At 34.7% G+C, this 20,355-nt stretch overlaps 1 protein-coding gene across 3 annotated transcripts in view; it reads left to right on the plus strand.

Moving 5' to 3' along the window:
• The window catches only part of LOC108975580, a 177,729-nt gene that overhangs the window by 3,524 nt on the left and 153,850 nt on the right, over positions 1-20,355 (plus strand). The window contains exon 1 of one of the 3 annotated variants that reach the window (XM_018944150.1): positions 13,888-15,687. The exons of the other annotated variants lie outside the window; for them this stretch is intronic. Within the exon in view, the coding sequence (XP_018799695.1) occupies positions 15,685-15,687 (3 nt within the window). The 5' untranslated portion in view covers positions 13,888-15,684. Of the gene's footprint in view, positions 1-13,887; positions 15,688-20,355 lie in introns of those variants that run through there. 3 annotated transcript variants of the gene reach the window in all.

The raw sequence follows: 20,355 nt of genomic DNA on the forward strand, positions 1-20,355 counted from the left end.
TAAATTAATTTATTTTTCCGAAATTGAAATTAAAAATTGAAAATGTAGTGTTTAACACAAACTTTTTAATTACAGAACATATAATGTATTCATATTTAAAGTTTGCGGATAATTAATAATAATTTTCTTCAAGTTCTTCAGAAAAATTATGATGAATTTCGACTGATATGATTCTTCTGCGCTTATGTAAATATGCTGCACTTGATGCATATGTATGTGTAGCAATATATGTATGTATATGCACAAATGTTGTATAGCCATGCACCGTGTTGCTCAGCATACAAATTGTGCGCGTTTGACGTTTCGCGCTGACAAATTCATGTCTTCTTCTCCGTCGAAAAGTTTCAGAGCTACAGGTGTACCAGCGGCAGCACATAAAATTGTGGTGTACGCTTGCGCGCTATGCTTCACTTGCGCTTTTGTGCCGTCGTTCGAACAAATTTCAGGCACTATGAACATGCAAACACACATATGCACATACAAACACAGGTATGCATGCCGACATGTGTTGCAACGCATCGTCGCACTTTGTAGCGGTGGGTGCGCAATTCATTGGATTTAGACAGCAATCTTCCCCCAAGAGCTGAGCGGTACTGCGCACACAAAATCAAAAATGTATGAATTGCCATGGCTGCAGCCCCAGTTTGCAGAGGCAGTAAACCACTGACTTGTGACGTGCGAGCATATATGTACATACATATGTATATAGCACGTATGTATGTATGTATGTCTGTCCAGGCTTTCATTATCAAGCGTCAGCCAACAACCAGCTTTCAACTACTAGCTTTCAACTACCACATTTGCGACGGCGGCCTTTTGCAGTCAACAACGGGATCACAGCATAGCGCATCGCACAATCGGCATTACAACTATGCATCATATTGGCAGCTGGCAACCGGTAGCGGCAAAGCGTCGTTATCATTATAACTGATTTTTACGCTAGCGCAACTGTATTGATAACTATGTGCATACATATGTATATGTCTATATTTATATATATGTACATATATAAAATGTGCACAATGTACTTGGTGTTTTTAGTTCGGCTCGAGTCGCGTCTTGGTGCCAACGAATTCTCCGTGTGCGGCCTTTTTCGCTTTCGCAGTCGCAATTAGCGCTCGGTGGCCACAGCTCGAAAACCATTGTCGGCTAGAATTGAGAATTGAGGTTGCTTCGCTTTATTGAGTGGCGCATACAAAGTAGCAATGCTGTTTCAATCATTTTGTTGTTGGTTGGCGTGGATGTTTTTTAGGCTTGGCTGTGTACAATACCGATTCATAGGCATAGGCTTGCTTGTCGCACTGGACGCTACCGCTGCTGCTGCTGATGCTTTGTTTACACCTACCCATCCTCAATCATTTATTTATCATGATCACTTATTTGAGTCGAACAAATAACTGAAAATATTTAATTGTTAAAATTCATTTATATTGAAAAAGTGTAAGCACAAGTTTACATAATCACGCCCCTACATTTCTATATTGTAAGAGTCACTTGCTCTATTCTCGGAAGCTTCATTTTGTTGGTTGTCTTGTGCTCACTCTTCAATTGCAGTTATCATAACGTATGTTGTATATGATTTTTCCAACAAACACACCTTGCACCCACATATATACATAGATGTTTACGCACACACAGCGGGCTTGGCATTTGTCCCACGCGATTTCTTTGCTTCACTCGTCACTTGTCTCTCACAGATATTCAATTGATCATTGCAAGTTACTAGCATACATACATACATACATATGTATATGTACTACATATATTTGTAAACAAAGGGTGTTTATGCCTTAAAATTTATTTCGTTCAAGTGACTGCGCGGCTGCCCCCCAAAAAAATACCAGCGGTTTTAAATCGCACTGCACAAGCCCAAAATAAAGATCGGAAATATCAACATACTCCAATTCAGGCGCTAAAAAGTCATTAGTCTTGACCATGTAGCGTCCCCCTTCCCAGTAACATTATGTTCGGCTTCATATTTGAGGAAATTTGAACCATTGATTTTCTCTGCTCACAAAACACATCAATGCAGGTTGTAAAGGCGCCTCATCCATGGCTTGTAGACTATCATTCTTTCAAATGAGACAATTTTGTTAAGGGGTGACATCGGTTTCCTCGGGAACAGCCTTTTTCAACAATATTTTTCTCATAGAAAATATGAAATATTTAATTAGAATTAATAAAGAAAATTTGACGCCATTTCCGGTGACACCTCGCAAAAAAGATGCGCCCACGTTGGCAGGAGAACTCCTTACAGAGTCATCTAAAGAGAAAAAATACATGTTTTAGTTTAAACCTTGACTTAGAACTTGTACGAAGGAGAAAAACTGAAAATTGGAATTTTGGGGGAAAAAAATTTCAGTAAAAATTTCGCGACATTTTTCAAATAGTTGCAATCAAAAAAAAAAAAATACTTTCAAGTCTTTAAGACTTTTATCTACAAGATCTGTGTAAAATTTCATGTGCAGTGTAGTTCTCGGGAAATCTTGCACCCGACTTTAAAAAAAGAGTTTAGAGTAAAACGCGTTTAAAGACGGCGCCTCGAACGTACAAGTTCTCAAGGCTATATCTCCGAAACTATTAATCGGATCAACTTAGAAATTTAGCATAATATTCTACAGGTGTTGTAGAATTTGGTAAGGCAATAAAAATATCGATTTTTTTAAACCCATAAACCCATAAACCCATATAACCACTTAATTAACGTAAACATTCAACCAAAGGTGGGCTCCATCACCGAACAAGAGTTTCGTTGTCATCTCCGTCATCCTACGGTAAGCCCAGGAAACGTAAGGTTTTGACGGGGTCAGACCAACAGGAGAAGAGTATCAAATGATAACTTAGCAGGGCATACAAAGAGGAAGATAGTGTCATGCGGAGATTCATTGCACGATGGAAATATGTATGTTGGATATGTCAGGGTCTACTCTGGATAAGTAGGAGTTGAACTTGCTACAGTATCCGAAGCGAAGCTACGCAAGGGTCACTCTCGTTTCTCGCAGTAACTCGTGCTGCTCGTTTGCAAATCCCTACAATAGCCGACTCTACGTTATCGGATTTGACCCGAATTTTATTTGGCCAAGGTTTTTTATTTTGTAGATCCAATTCCGTTTAGATCGGTAAGTCTCTCGATTCTTTTAAGAGGCGGTGCCGCTCAGAGAAATGACTGAAATGGTTATTTCTACGAAAATATCTAGCAGAAACAGTGCTGGAGAAATGCATTGTGTTCGTTAACCGAAAGCATGCTGGCCTCACACTGTGCACGTGCTCGATAGGAGACATTTTGAGGGATTCTATAATGGTACGTAGTGCAGTTTTTCTGACACGTTTGAAGCTTCTTCGTCGTGAAATGGCACAGACAGTTAAATGTTATATCTTAAATATTAGGCTTGTTAATAGTGAGGTGCCTTTCATAAAAGAAACGAGAAAGATCGGTGTGACAGAAGTTTACTTCTGAGTATCAGGTGACGGACATTCCCTCTGGTGGTTGAGGGTGTTTCGAGGTATGAGAATAAAATAGTAGCGAGGTGTGAAAACTACCCAGTGGAATCTACTGATTAATCATCCTCAGCATTTTGACCTCAAAATAATGCGGATGATTATCGCCCGCGCAAATAATTCAAGAAGAGTTGAATACTACTCGAATCGTCATCTTACAGAGTGGTTTTTAATTCAGGCCTCGATATACATATCTACGATTTTATGTGCTGTGGTGAAGCTGTGGACTTTACGGGGACCATGTTGAAGCTATAGTGGGTTTAGATGATGTCGGAAGTACCTGTTATGCCTGTTATGATTGATAGTCGAATCGACTAACAAGGCACGTCCAAGGTTAATACTGGGAAAAGTGAGAGTTATCGGCATATAAGACAGTTTACAGTAGTGGTACCACTTTTCCGACATTCCACATATCAGGTATATGAAGAGTGGTCAATGACAAATTCAGAACCGCGTTAGATATTATATTTCACTCGCGTCGAGTGTAGATGTTTTATGCTGCGTGCGTTAATGGACTTAAGCTCCTCTTGAACCTCCTCAACGGTGAAACTAAGCGTCGCGCAGTCTTTTGGAATTTTGCCGAGCTGTTGGACAACTTTTAGGATATCTTGATGGAATTGTGATAAATACTTTTTTCAGTATGATGCCAAAATCGAGGACTGGTTCTTGCATTACCTAAGCTTTCATATAATAAATATAATGCTTTTTCTACTATCGGTTAATCTCACTAAAATTAATGTTTTTGTTAGGGTACGTTTTTTTTTTGTAAGTTTGATTTAATTTTGTCCAAACAAACGCTAAAATGAAAAACATATACTGATTTCTAGTCAGATTGACTTCAAAGACGCAATGTGAGATGACCTTGAAGCTTTTCGACAAACACTGCATTATTCTCAAAAGTTGATTCAGAAATCTTTTCAAATGATTTTATTATTTGTTGTTGACTAGTGTGTTTAACACCTGAGCATTATCAGTAAATTTGACGAAATATTTAATGTGACTCATCGTTTCACATCTGTACATACATACATACGTACATACACCTAAACGCTGTTTCCACCTTTCTCCGTAGAAGCCTTTCCGCTTATAAGAAAGTAGTAAAATAGAAATTCTTATCTTGTGACCAATGTTTCCACTCGTTTTGCTTATCTTTGGTGAAATTTTTGCATTTCCTTTTTGTTTGTGTTTCTATTATTTTTGCACATTTTCTTTTCCATAAGCATATACTCATATATATATATATAAAATATATATATATATTTACCATTCCACTACAGTACAAATATTTATTATATTATTTACTTTTGCCGCTTCCTAAAGGTCGCCTGATCGCTTGAACTGTCCGCAAGTCAAGCGTTTAGTTGAGATTTATTTAGTTGTTGTCATTTAACCACTAGAAAAGTTGACAGCTAAAGTTTGTAAATGTAGTACTTGTATATACTAGTAGTATACATGTATATGGCATACTAGTCATACATACATATATGTTAAGTATCTGAAATTTAGCTCCAATTCTCTCGCTTCTCGTGTGTCTCAATTCCTCATTTGTATATTATTCGTCAGCTTTCCATCACATATGGTGGCATTGTCAATGTTAGTATTTCTCAAATGTTCGACAATTTTCGATTTGAAGTACATACAGCTAGGTTGAACGATAGATATACTCGTATATATGGTACATATCATATATCGAATATGGCGATAAAAGGATTTTTAGATGAAAAAAATGTTTATTATTACATAAACCTACAGTGGAAGTCATTTACTCTTGTTGTTGTAAACAAAAAATGCGGTCCAAAATATTTGATTGAAAGAATTTTTCCTGTAATTGTGTCCATCTTCCCTGCGAAAATGATCTGACAAGCTCTAAAGACCACTCGCAGTAAGTCGTAACCAGGTCAGACTAGGATTTCTATGCGATTAAGGATTGCAAACTCAGCAGCATTCTTCACAATTTTAATAAATTATAACAATAACAGCTCACAGTAATTAAAAAAGAAATCTTTTATTAACAGTAACGATAGTTACGGTGACGATTTTCCGACTTCTCTCTAAGTTGTACAACTTTTTACTACAATTTCTGCTCTAATCTTATATTTATAAGTGGAATTTCATACCACCTATATTTAGTATACTTTTACTTATACTTTCCTCAAATTTCTTTGTTCTAAAAATTGATTTCAGTGTCCGTTTAAAAAAAAAAAAAGAAAAAAACTGATATAACCTCCTCAAAGCCACCACCTGTTCCCGAGATAGTTTCCGTATTCTTTTTTCTTCGCAAATACTATGAGTTTTCCATTCTAATCAAAAATATTCCATAGTGACACAAGCTCTACAAAAAAATTAGTATTGAGGAATCGTCGAATAACTACTACACTGTCGTGAATATTTCAAGTTCTGCGTAGTTTTCAGGCATTCAGTTGTTTTTTGCACTAGATGATTATAATGTGACGCATAAGCATCATACAGCGGACTTCTTGTGATAAAAAACAGTTACATGGTAAGGAAGCCGAAACTCAAGTCTATCATCTTATTGGAAAAATTCAGATGAGTTGCCACAGAAAAAAAAGTCTAGAGATCCGGAAAATTTCAATGTTGTACTTGCTGCTTTCTTTGCTGGCAAGAATAATGGGTGAAGTTGCATAAAGTTATAAGAAAAACTACCCTAATTGGGAGAAGACAAATCTGATCGTTAGTTGGAGTTCCTCCATCGTGGAGGATATAAAAACTGAATAACAAAAAAACTGGCAAAGCCTCCAGAAAAATAGTTTATAGATTTGGTAGATGAATAAAAGTAACGGGTGATCCAAGTAGAGTTACTTTTTGACAGATCATACCTAAGCATTCATTATTGAGTACATATAGCACACAGTGAAGAAAATATAACAGCTGTATTTGAGAGTATACACGAAGATCGTGGAGAGCGAATCGGCGTCGTTCGCATTAACTCGGACTGCATATGTAACGACTTGGCACATTTTACGTCGAGTTCTTAAATTGAAAGCATTGCGACATCGCTTCGCTCCATGAGCTCTTGAAACGTTCCGAGAATATCCAACGTTTTCGCGCCAAATTTTGTTCACCGACGAGACCCAGTGGGTATTTAGAAGAGATCTGAAAAAAAACAGCCATTTCATCCAGAAAAAACCAACCGTTTGTTGTTGTTTGTGGGTTGGTGGAATCATCGGTCCATATTTCTTCAAAAATAATGAAATTGAAACTCGTGATCTCGGCGCAATTTAGTTTCAATACTTCGGAACTTCCTACATATCGCATCAATGTAAGGATTTATTGTGAGAACATTTCGACGAGCAGATCTGATATCACACCTTAAGATTTTTTCCTGTGGGAATGTGTTAATTCTAAAGTCTATACGAATCAGGCCTTGGAACAAAACATCACACGTGTCATTCGCCAGTTATCAGTCAAAATACTCGAACGAGTCATCGAAATTTGGAGTCATTGGATGGACCATCTAAGACGTAGCAGCGGCCAACATTTAAAAGAGATAATCTTCAAAAAATAAATACCAAACAATGTTCTTTCGATATTAAATTTTAAGTTACTGTATTTTTTCTTTAAAAAAAACTAGGAAACCTCGAAAGGGATCATACTAGAAATAGAACAGCACCCATATTATACTATATATGTATATAAAAAGATGTACTTTATGCTGGGTTATCTAATTCTTAATACTGTTACAGCCACTCAGACACTATATACTAGTTGCCTTACATAATAGGAGTATAAGAACCGTTTAAAATGATCCTCAACTAAACTATCCATACCCACGATAGTCGGGTGTACGTAAACGGAATATACTCGGATTTTTATCCGGCCAAGGACTGTCAACACAGAAGAATTCTACCGCTAGAACAACAACAACAATATCCTCAACTAAACTAAAAGCTTTCAGAAATAGCTTGCAGAGTGTCCTCTTCAATAGGGGTGCCAAATGAGGAAAGAATTGCCTTAGCTCAAACTTGATTGCGGTTGGAATGATTCAGCGAGTATTTTACATAAAACTGATTAGCTGTGGCTGGTGTGCGGTTGCTTGGAACACAAACTTACATATACATACATATATGTATACATATTTACTTATGTATGTATTTATGGAATCAACAGCTGTTTGCACCGCTGTCAAATCATTGCATTGTCGAGAATGCAACCGTTTTGAATTTCCACGCTTATCCGTATAAGCGGCACAAATTATAATTTAATACTTCCCCTTCTCTGGATACATAAGTATGTATATTTGTCTAGCATTGCATTTGTAGGAATATTAAATGGAAATTGAGAGCCATTCATAAATTTAAAATGCATTTCGATAAAACTTCACGCTTTTAGACAATAATAAGTGTGTTGGACTGTATATATGTATATTGTATGTATGTATATATTTTATCTAAGCTGCCTCCATGCCACCATTTCAGTAGCTGTGACTGCTGCTGTGGCGCTTGTTGTTGTGCCTCTTATTGTTGTTGTAGTGTTAGTGAACTTGAAAGATATTTTTCATATTTCGATAAAGATATATTTTTGTGGATATATTTTTGTACTCTTCTGAATTTCCCAGGGCTGATACTTTAAGTGTTTTTCCTACACTTGATTCCTCACATATATATGTTATAGAAATATATTTGTATATACATTTTTCTGTATGTACGAGTATGTCTGCAGCCTATTTATGCGCCCTCATGGCATGCAGTGTAATGCATTTTGGATGCTTTTTCAAACAATCACTTTAATCTCTTTACTGCAATCTTAATTCCCTCACTATCTCGGACTTTTCTTTTATCTCTAACAGCTAATAAATTGCAATCGTTGCATATAAAGCTGTCTATATTATATAACTCACTTTTCACGAAGCTCTAAGAAAAGAATTAAAATAGTGGCAGACGATTTTACAGCGGCTTTTGAGGGCTTTGAAATTAAAATTAGCCGTTATTTATAGAAGTCTTAGCTTCTTGGCGTGTTTCGCCTGCTCGCAGTTTCATCGTTTTCTGTGTTAATTGCATCGTTTCAATCGATAGTTGGTATAAAACCTTAACGACTAACTTTTTTTTTTGAAAAAAGTGGGTGCAAATTAAATAATTTATTTTTATTTGTAAGAATCTAGTGGTGATTTGTATTTGCCCGTCAGTATTATCATATATTTAGGTATTCCTATAAACATATGTTTGTGTGGTATGTTCAACGTTTAAGCTAACTCGTTTTTACGTTGGCAACAAGTTGCTAAACAAAAATATTTGCAAACCTGTCGTTTTTTGTCTTCGTTTTGGTTTGTCGTTAACGTCCGTACGACTAACCTAGAAAGTCAAGCAAAGATTTAAGAGTGCATAAAATTTAAATGATTCTAAGCGTTTATCAACAATTGACGTGTTGAATACTAATTTCCCGAACTTAAATTTGTATAATCAACGTAATCGGTATAAGGCGAGCAAGAATCATGAGCCGAATTCAAAGTACAAATTTAATGCTGATATCAGACTTGGTGCGAAAAATGTTCGCGGAAACTACATCCTATTTGAGGTAAAGAATAGAGAAAAAATAAATAAAATAATAATTCATATTAATATTTCATTTATGAATAGTATTAAAATACTCTTCTTCTTCTTCTTTGTTTAGTTATGTTTTTTGTACGAGTTTTTAAGGGCATTCACACTTAAAAAATATTTAGTCTATGTGGAATACTTATCTATACATCAAATACTCAGTTAACCTATAATTTTAATAAAAAAAGAAGAAAAAACGTTTACTTCGGTTTCCCTGAATAAAAATAAATACAAAAGGTTCCTTACAAGAACTTGATTCCGATCGTCCAGCTATATGCTATAGTCATCCGACCTGCATATTTTTGTTTGGAGAATGCATTTTAGTCTTTGATAACGGTCCTTGCCGAATTTCGTGAGAATATCTCTTCAAAACTTTTGCATGCAAGCACTTTATTCCGATTGCTCAGTTTGCGTGGCGCTATATTCTATGGTGATCCGATATCACCCATTCATACAAATGAGCAGCTGCTTGGTGTGAAAAGGATAGGTGGAAAATTTGATCGATATCTTAAAAACTGAGAGATTAGTTTGCCTAGACTGATGGGCATGGCTAAATAAAAATAAACTCAGCCCAGCATGCTGATCGTTTATTATAGTTGCCTTCTAAATTTCGTGATTAGAGAAAAAAATAGATATTAATCACCGAAAATCGCTTTATTTTTGTTTTTCAAAATATTCTTCATTAAGATCTAAAAACTTTTGCATGCGTTTGAACCAATTGTTGACGCACTTTTGCCACTCTGATTTAATTGTCTCTAAAACATGCCTTCTGAATGCATCAACCGCTTCTGCAGTTGTCGAAAAACATTGACCTCTTAGTTTATGTTTTACAAACGGGAATAAAAAGAATACATTCGGTGCCAAGCCAAGACTACACTCTGAATGAAATCGATGTTTTAAGTACTCAAAAATACAGTTATTTCAGTCGATTTGTGAGAGCTCGCATTTTCGTGGTGAAGTGTGATACGTCTTTGGCGTTTTCTTTTCCTGATTTCTTGAAAAACATCTGCAAACAACAGACTGTATGGAGATCTAGAGGTGTGGTTGCGACATCGATGAGTTTTCAAAAAAAAAAAAAAAAAAGAAAAAAAAAAAGAGAAAAAAAAAAAAAAAAAAAAAAAAAAAAAAAAAAAAAAAAAATCTTAAAAAAAACACACAAAAAAACAAAAAAAAAAAAAATCATAAAAAACACACAAAAAAAAAAACCATTTGCTTGAAAGTGCTTCGTTCGCGAACAACTTTTATTGTATTAGACTCATCTGGAAGCAGTCATACTGTCCACTGCTGTTTACTTTCGGCTTCAGACGCGTAAATCCATGTGTTCCGAACAACTGATTTTGAACGACCTCCTCGATAATTAATGTCATGGTAGCTGCCTGTGTCTGGTACATTCGTTGCGCTGATGCTGGCTGAGTTTGGTTAACAGATTGAGGAAATGTTGTCAAGATCCTTGGTCTCTCCTACGGGTCTATTTTGGACCCGTCGTTCATTCGATATGCTTAATTTTTTGATATGATTCTGTCACCAAAAACTCAGCTAATAACACGTCATGCTAGCTATTGGATATTAGCTCATCTATACCGACGCATCATCAAGTAACGGTCTATCCTATAAAGTAGTTATGACTGACTACTCGCAATTAACATTTGGTGCATTATTGACGAGACAAAACTTGGTAAAAGCCTCTTCTTCATCGGTTTGCTTGCACAAAATTCTAAGCAAAAACTAAATTATATTGAATTTAATTTTATTAAAAGTAAAAATTTAATTTTTATTTAAAATTTAAAATTACTCATATTTACTAATTTAATTTTTTGCGGCGGGTGGAGTTTATGGCCTGATTTAGGCTGTGCTAAACCTTAAAACAACAAGATCATGTAGTACATATTTGCAAACCAAGTTATCTCATCAAAATTGTGATAATTTTTTGTTTACTTTCGTTTTTTTATTCATACAAGCGATAAGGTATAAATCGAGAACAATTACATATATGCGTTTGTGTATATCGTCACCTAAAATGCAAAATGACGTAACAACATTTTCGAAAATTTACAGTGGTGTGAATGAATCACGAAATAAAATAGAACAAGAGTGAAAAAAAATTTTAATATTGGTTAAGACTGGTGCATACATGAGCGCAGAACCTGAAGATGTTGGACATGTTATGTTATGTATGTATTTTGAAGTAATCAATAAGATACTCAATTTAGAAGTTTTTGATGATACGTTATTTTGCATTTTAAGTGACGATATATAGGTAAAATAATTATAGAGGGAGCAAACGAAGGAGTGCATTATTCCTTACAACTGATAAGCTGATTATAAAGAGAGAAGAGGCATGAAAAAAGAGGCCTTTATTTTGTTTGTGTTTGTATAGATTTCGCTTGCTCCGCATTCTTAATGCAATTCTTGGAACAGAAGTTGGAGAATGCGATGTTTCAAGAATTCCTCAGAATTGCCATAATTTTTTTTATTAATTTCACATACATATTTATATATTTCTTAATACCTTAAAACGAGTTTTCTTGATCGTAAGGATATAATGTTGATCGTGCCTATATGATTCAAGCATTTATAACATCTGGTTTTTTGTATCGTGCATTACTTTACCATATTACGGGTCGAATTCGAGTGGACGTGATAAACCCGTTGCTATAAGCTAACTTACTTTTATCTATGATTTAGTACAAGGTTGCTTTATCAATTATAAACTAATCAGAGCTTTTAATTTCTTTCCAATTCATCAAATGCGATCGATTTCTTATAGTTAGGACTTTTCCTATATCTCATTGTATTTATAAATAAATTTCTTAACACTTGAGTGAAGCGCTTTTAACCCCATTTTAGTCTAAACATGTACATAAATTCATATATCTATCAAGGTGTCACCACACATCAGAGTAATTCCCTTAAGTAGCCCTTAGTTCCTGAAGTGCATTGGACGCACAAGAAACACAGTTAGACATTCTAAAAACAAACACAATTTTAATGGTAATCACTTCATTGGCTTGCGGCCGCTACGGTTCTTGTCTGAACCTTTTCTTTGTTTACTAACCCGCACTTATATATCACCGAAAAGCAAATCCACTTGTATAAATTGGGCATTTTATGTAAACAAAAGCCAAAAAATCAATGTTTAGGCTCACATATGTATGTTCGGTATTCGATTTGCTCGAAATTTATGGGGGCTGGCAACATCTGTTGTGTTTTTACGTTAATTATCGAACGTCAAAATAAAAGAGTAGCCGCGAAGCAACAGTGGGCACATTTTATAATTTTGCTGAATTAGCTGAATAAGAGAGCCCCGCTCACTTTGAGAATTTACACTTTTAGTTTAAGCAATGGCCTTTTGATTGATTTGTCTCGCCAAATATATAGTTAATATAGTATTTTGTTCTTCCTTGCATACGATTACGGGTAACCACTCCACTTACTTATGACAGCCGTGTTTATCCCTTTGTGGAAGCCAACTATTGAACAATACTGTTACAGTAAACTTTAAAATTATATGTACTGTCGGAAGTTGCATTAAAAAAATTTTTTTTTTTTTACTTTGAAATTACATATGTTTTGGTATGGAAAAAAATTATTAAGATAAATTATTTTGCTTCATTTATATAAAAAGCGATCAACAGGTTCCCCACTACAGAAACTTCAGATTTGATGGGGAATGTTTATTATCATTCTTTTTTTAAAAACTATCTATTTCAAATGTTGGCCTCAGATGGTCCATCCGTTGAGTTCAATTTTCGATGTCGCGTTCCATCATTTCGACTGGTAACTAAATAGTATTGTCCGCATAGACTTTTGCTGTTTGAAAACACCACAGAAGTCTAAGATCATACGATCTTGATAGCCAAACAACCGGCCCAAAACATGAAATTATCTGCTCACCGAAGTGTTCTCTTCATAAATCCATTGGTTGATGCGATGTGTGAGAAGTGGCGCCGTCTTGTTGAAACCAAATGTCGCCGAGATCACGAGCTTCAATTTCAGATATCAAATTGTCGGTTATCATGGTGCGATAAGAGTCGTCATTGACGGTTACGTTTTCACCGGCATCATTTTTGAAGAAATATGGACATGATTCCACCGGCCCTCAAACCATACCAAACCATTGTTTTTTCTTGATGAGTTGGTAGCTCTTAAATCTTTTCATATGACATTTTCAAATCGATTTTTAACGGAAATATTTCTTCGATAAAATTTTACATAAAGTTTAATTCATTTTTTTTCCGAACCGTCTGAAAATTTTCGCCACACACTGTACATTTATTAAGAGCAGCTGTGAGTATTTTGTAAATAGAAAGTGAGCAGCTGTTTACTAAATCCATACGCTCATTTGCTAGCATACTAAATCTCTTGCTAGCAGTGGTTGTACCACCATATACGCGCTCATTTCCGTAAATTACTTAATTTGCGCTCGCGCTCTCGTTCGATTGCTACTTATCGCTCTCTCCGTATTTGGTATTCAGCAGTAGCTAGCGTAAACCAACAGCCCTACAAAGTGAATTGTATGCTCGCTAGTATCTAACCAGCTGGTCGTTCAGATTTGGCAGTTTGTTCTGCCACTAAATGTTAGCACTACTGAAAGGTAGACTAAAATCGTTGGCCATGCAAGTTGCGAGTAAATTTTGCGCTCGCTACACTCTACGTATTGTTTCCACTCCAGCTGCAATCCGTGAGATACACGTAAGCCAAGCATTTGACGCCTGAGTACTGGGTTCACACTCATGCTCCCGGCATCTGCTGCTCACTCAAATACTGGCTACTCTTCTGCATACTCTGACGATTACTCGGTTTAGTTGTAAAACTGCAGTTCAGCTATGAGCAACATTGGAGACGGGTTTCGGTAGGAATATTTTGTGATTTAATAAAGTTCAAGTCAACAGTCGTGTATTGTCATTCTCTATTGTCATACGGTCGTTCGCGCTGTAACACTCAACGGTGTTTAGTAAGAAAATTGTGTGTCCTCAGATTGTTGCGATTTATACTCTTAGTCCGATAGATATTTACAATTATTGCAATCACTTATGTACATACGTGTAAACTCGCACATTAGTTCTCGTCACTGTTGACGTTGTCATTTTCGTCGTTGTCGTCGTCGTCTTCATCGTCGCTGCCTTTATTAATTTTTATTGTGCTCTCAACCGCGCGCTATCGTTATTCACCGCTTAGTGTTGTTGTGTTTTTGTTTTACCTTTGATTTTGTAGTGTATGTGGTGCCAGTTACTGTTAATTCGCTACGCTGCGTTGGCATTTTTGCCAAGTTTATGGTGTGCTATCAACTAGAAAGTGCGCAAAAAGAGCATAACAAAATTTGCACATTAAAAAATTGTAAGCTTGTATACTGTTTGTGTCTGATCAGAGAGCATTAAGCAAGTACACAAGAAAACAAAAACAAAAAAAAACGGTTATAAAATAACTATAGACTTATCGTTTTGCTGTGAATTGAAACAAATAAAAATCTTAGTGTGTATGACGTCACATCCTCTCTGTTTATTTTCGCCTTTTTCACTCGTTCCAATTGCGCGAATTAAACGAGTGTCTCCACTGTCGCTACGAGACGAGTGTCCCTGCTACAGCTACATCACATTTGGGTGATCGTCAAATAGCGCCATAAACAACAACGAATAATACACATAGTCATACACGGTGAAACTTGGCTTGCGAGTGCGTGTGTGTGCCTAGGGCGGTGGAGCGGCGGAGTCTACCCCCTGCAGGCAGCATTAAATTGCGAGTAAAATTTTTTTACTTCGCTGTCTTTTTCTTGTGCTTCACTACATTAAAATGATTGTGAGCATTTAATTGAAAATTCAAATATACATACATAAGGCACATATGTATACATATGTACGTGTATATACATGTAAAAAAAATTGCAAAAAAATGTGAGAAGTGCAAATCAATCAGTGGCAGAAAAGTGAAATTTATCACGCCAAACGTCAGCTGATGCGTGAAAAAGTGAAAATATGCACAGTTGCCGGCGTGTTGTTGTATACAAATTTGTAAGTGTGTCGCGTGAAATATAAAAATATCAGAAAATTGCGCGTGTCCATATATAGTTGTTCGTGTGTCTACCACACACATACACCATTACATAAATAAATACAATTCAATAGTTGTATATCCGCTTGCTATTTGTGACGGATATTAAGCGCATAAGCTGCTGAAAATAGCCTGCCACAATAACGTCTGTTTTTGTTGTTATTACTACAACGCCTGTTACTCTATGCTATTAATGCAAAAGCTGCTTATTGGCCAATTTAATGTCATAAAAACCCAATAGTGTTTATTTCACACAACTTGCACTTATCTCACAAGTGTTTTGCTACTCTTGTTGTTGTGTTATTTCGGTGTTTTGTGTAATTTTCGCTTTTATTTGTCATAAAAACGTTGATACGCTGCGACGTGTTCATCATCTAAACATCGGTGAAGCCGAGCTCTAACTTCATTGCCAACACATCATTTGCATCACCAGCAACGCTATCAGCATTGCCATCAGCTGTTGGAAAACATGCTAATAATGTTCAAGTAGCTGTTTGTTGGAGTTATTGTTACTACATGCATCGACATCATTCAACATTGTTGACTTTGGCTTTACAGCGCCATGTATACAAGTTTTAATTAAATGGTCAGTAAGCGTTTTTATGTTATAAACGTATTAAAAATTTTGAAAACACAAAAGAAAAAAATTATAAGAATATTTTTTTAATTAAACATACTGTAAAGCCTTGAAATACTAAGCCGGCTTGTAGTAAAAGTATCTAATCAAATTTGGTGCCATAGCTGAAGTCAACTTAGGATTTTTTATGTACTGTCGAATTGAAATACATATGTATGTCTTTGAATCGTGTTATGCTCTCTAATCATGAATATATATGTATGTATGTAAGAGTTCCTGACATAACCATGTATGGATAGAGATATGACTTTTAATTTCCTTATTTTGGTCAAAATTTCTTCCAGAATCCACTATTCGAAATAAATGCTGGCATTTGAAATAGAGCTGAGTATTGTAACCGCATATCAATAGTAATTGGGGTACTCACAACGTGTCATAAAGCATCGTAAAATCATAAAATAATAAATTTTTATACTAGTTTAAAAATATTGTAGTTGTATTGAATACAACACAAGTAAAATAAGTTTACGCAAATACAATTCTGAACGCTATGTTTTCGGATCGTTATAACTTATAACTTTATGAGACTATGTGAAATCCTAAAATATCTAAAAATTATTATAATAAGCTCCAAATATGTTACTTTATTTATTTTAATTTTAGTTTTCTTTATTTATTTTCATTTTTATTTTTACATTTAAGTTAATTTTTCTGATTAATATTTCAAAAATAATTACTTTTTTAAGTTTGGCGCACTTAAACTCCTTATCAAACACCGCTAACATGCGAACAGTAAATAATAATATTTTTTTTTCTCCCTTCTGGAATGGAGTTTATAATTTTAAGCAGAATTTATCGGTCTTACAAGGTGTTACAAATTCTATATTGAGCTAAGCAAGACTCTGTGCCAGTCAATCTTAAAAGTAACTTTTTCTACATATCTTTCCTGGTAGGCTTAGAGCTATTAACTTCTAAAAATTCCTTAGAATTGAAAATAAATTTGTATAACATTTGATCAAAGTTGACCAGGACTAACTAAAAATTTCACTGAGCCAAAATAAGCATAACAAAGTTTATGCCAATTTTCCATACACTTGTTATAAGCCTCGGCGTGGATCGCCATTCGCTAAATTTTGGATAGTCTTGACGTCATATTCACAACCTTTTTTGAAGTCCTTTGTGAAAAATACTCAGCTATTTTTTGTTATGAGTCTGGTCTTGAAACGCTTTATACCCAAAACATTAAATAAAATGTTTTGCGTCGATCGAAAAGAGATTTTTTAATAACATTCAGCCTTATCGGGACGAGGTGGAAGGCTGTCCAGAACGGAGCATGTCTTTAATGATCTCTCGATCGTCTTTGATGGTTTTGTACCACTCGTTAGCTTGTGTTTTTGAACTGAATGACTGTAAGCCTTTTCCAACAGTCGCAACGATTCCGCACACAAAATTTGGTTAGAAATACAAATTTTGGAATTATTTTGTTATTAAATTTGGTTTCTTCAATCCACTTTTGGGTCGATGCGTTCGGGTTCGTTTTTTGTTCAGTTTATAAAATTATAAACCCGTTTTTTCGAGATTGCGTTTTTTTAGATAGTTCGAATGCCTAGAAACGGCGGTGCCCGTATAGCCTCTCTTCAGAATAGTGATTCCGAAGAGCCGGCAATATTTATCAAAATGTTAATTTAAATATTTAATTAAACTTGACGGAGAGGAATTCGATTATTTTTTCTTGACTTCCAAAATACATTTTCAAAGCGTGGCCTTTATTGAGGCCTCTAGAATGTTTTTTTTTGTTCACATTTTTAAAACCCGTAATTTATTCTTCAAAATCCATGTCGTCAAGCTGAAAGTAAAATCCCCCTTGGACCCAATGCACTTGCCAACGTTTCAATAATTAAAAAATTATTTTATTGTTTTAACCTTAATGACATCTAGACCGAACTAACTGGTCTTCATTAATTTATTCATTCTTCAGTTAACACAAAACTATGCATTCTCATCATCTTAGGACCCAAGCTCTTAATAAGCTGTGATAACGCATCCATGCACTAATTCATTCTTTTATTATATTTATTAATTGCATTAAGCATTTTTTGTTCACAAATATTTGCGATATGAATTAGTTTTTCCCAATAGAACTGTGTGCAGCTGCACTTAGCATGGCGACAAAGCCATATTTATGTCACTCGGACTCGTGTATTACAGTTATAGAAGTGTATTTATTATTTATATGTCCAACATACATACACATTAACATTTGCAAAATAGAAAAAGTGAAGTTTCTCTTCTTCGACACTTGACGCGTCTTCGCTTTGTTGGCACTTCATATTTCATGGCACTGCATTTATTGTTATTGTATTACTTTTGCCTTGCCTTTTAATTACGTTTTTTTTTGTTGCCAATTCAATTGTTTCTCTGCGCGCAGGCAAACTCATAACTATGCATTATGTGTGTGTGTGTATGTATGTATATATGTAAGCGCTGTTTGCAGGCAGTCGTTGGTTTTACTGTGTAGCTAATTTTTCTAATGGAATTTTTCATTTCTATAATCCAAGACATTACAAATTTGCCACATACCACTTGCGCCACCATTCACATGGTTGCCATTTTTCAAATGCACAAACATACACACAAACAAATATACATATATACAAAATGTTAACACATATATGTACATATTTCTTATCTACTGTAGTATTTTTCATAGGATCGTTGTTGTTTTATTGCTGTCGCTTGCAATGTGGAATTTTAGTTACTTTTTTTTGCATTTAATCATGGCGGCGAAAGTGAAATCCACTCAAATATTTCGAAGTTTTCAAATTGAGTTATTTTTTCGTGGTTTTTGTCATGGCAATTCGACAGGTGTAAATGGGCAGCTGACCGTAACCGTATTCGTACTTGAAGCTTGTCGCTTTTGTCCGTTTAATTCCCTTGATTGCCTGTCTGACTGTCACTTTTGCATGTCGAAGGCATGAAATGGCTACTGAAATCGTTTTGGTGAACTTTGTGCTGAAATTGTAACCGATACACGAACATGTGAGCAAAATGTATGCATGTACATATGTACATACATGTATAAACATGTACACAAACATGTATGTACATAAATAAACGTATTGCTATGAAATCATATTGCTGATCGATTGCGGAACTTTTTGTTCGATTTTCTATTTATCAGATTGTCAGTGCTGCCCATAAATAGGTGTGCGTGAAGATAATTGAAATTATTTACACCTGACATTTGTACATTCATAAATCGCTGTTAATTATACTGATTTATGTACAATAGCGAGCAGTAGTTGAAAGTAAAATAATACAAGAAATTACAACAAACTTTAAATGAACTGAGAAAACAAATTAAAGTCAAGGTAGTCACTATGTTAGATAGGAAACCAAACAAAATAATTAAACAATTGTAAGGAATATTTTAATTCCACATTCTAATAAAAAAAACGTACTCGCTAGATGTGTATAAGAGACAGGTATTCATTCCTTAACAGACATAACTGCGCTAATAAAACACAAAACAATAAAAATAATTTACAAAAATTGTATAAATATTTATTAAAATTAAGTAAAGAAGTGAAAATAAAACTAGTTTAAATGAATATATTAATATAAACACCAAATAATCAAAAAATATTTGTTATATAATAATAAATGAAACTAACTAAACTAAAATAAATTAATTAAAACGCTAGACGTTAACTTGATATATGTATATATTTTAAACAACTTTCGCTTTATTATAATGAAACCATTGACAAACATACATACTACATACACACAAACATATGCTTGCGATTCATGCTTTCGTACAAAAGGTTGCGCATGCGCTTAGTACCAAACACCAATATTGTTTGCGCACTCTATTCATTTTCACAATAGTGCTGGCACATGTGTATATACCGATTATATACATACATACCTGTATGTATTTGAATAAATGTGTCACATTAGCAATTCATCAACTCCACCTCTCGAATTCGCCCGAACACGCAAACTATTTTTCACAAAGTTTCGGCAAGCCAAAATGTTTGCATAACAATTGGTTAATTTATTTTTGCCATTTGCTAGTGATTTTCTCAAAAAATTATTAGATTTCACACATTTCGTTGATACAGTTCCCAATAGCAGAGCGGAATCAGAAAGTGTCATGCTTGAAATCATGCCATACTGCTCGTATTTAAGGCCTTCGGCACTCTAATTTCCAATATGAATGCTTTATTTACAATTGTCATTAGCAACAATAAGACACACAATGACATATTTACTTGCATACTTATTTATATTGTATATAATCTAATTCACATATGTACGTACATATGTATATACTTGCTCTTATTTACTAGTCATTTGTCGTATTCGCATCGGTGTTGGGTTGCTTTGCGGGGTCTTGTGAGTGGGCCGAAAAAAAACAACTTTTAATATTTTTTTTTAGATACAGTGGAAATATCGTACGAAATGGTGAAAAAATTCTTTTTAAGCTTAAATCTTTTATAATAATTCTTGAAAAAAATTCAATGCTCTTTTAAAATTTATTCGCAATCAACAAAGTCCATTTTTTTCTTAATTTTTTTGCATTATTTCACAATATGTCTCGAAATCATAAAATACTATATTTTTTAAGCTTTTGTTATTTTTATTCGCTAAATTCATATATTTTTTAAATTA

Source organism: Bactrocera latifrons, unplaced genomic scaffold, assembly GCF_001853355.1.
Source record: "Bactrocera latifrons isolate USDA-ARS-PBARC rearing strain unplaced genomic scaffold, ASM185335v1 scaffold_67, whole genome shotgun sequence".
Lineage (NCBI taxonomy): Eukaryota > Metazoa > Arthropoda > Insecta > Diptera > Tephritidae > Bactrocera > Bactrocera latifrons.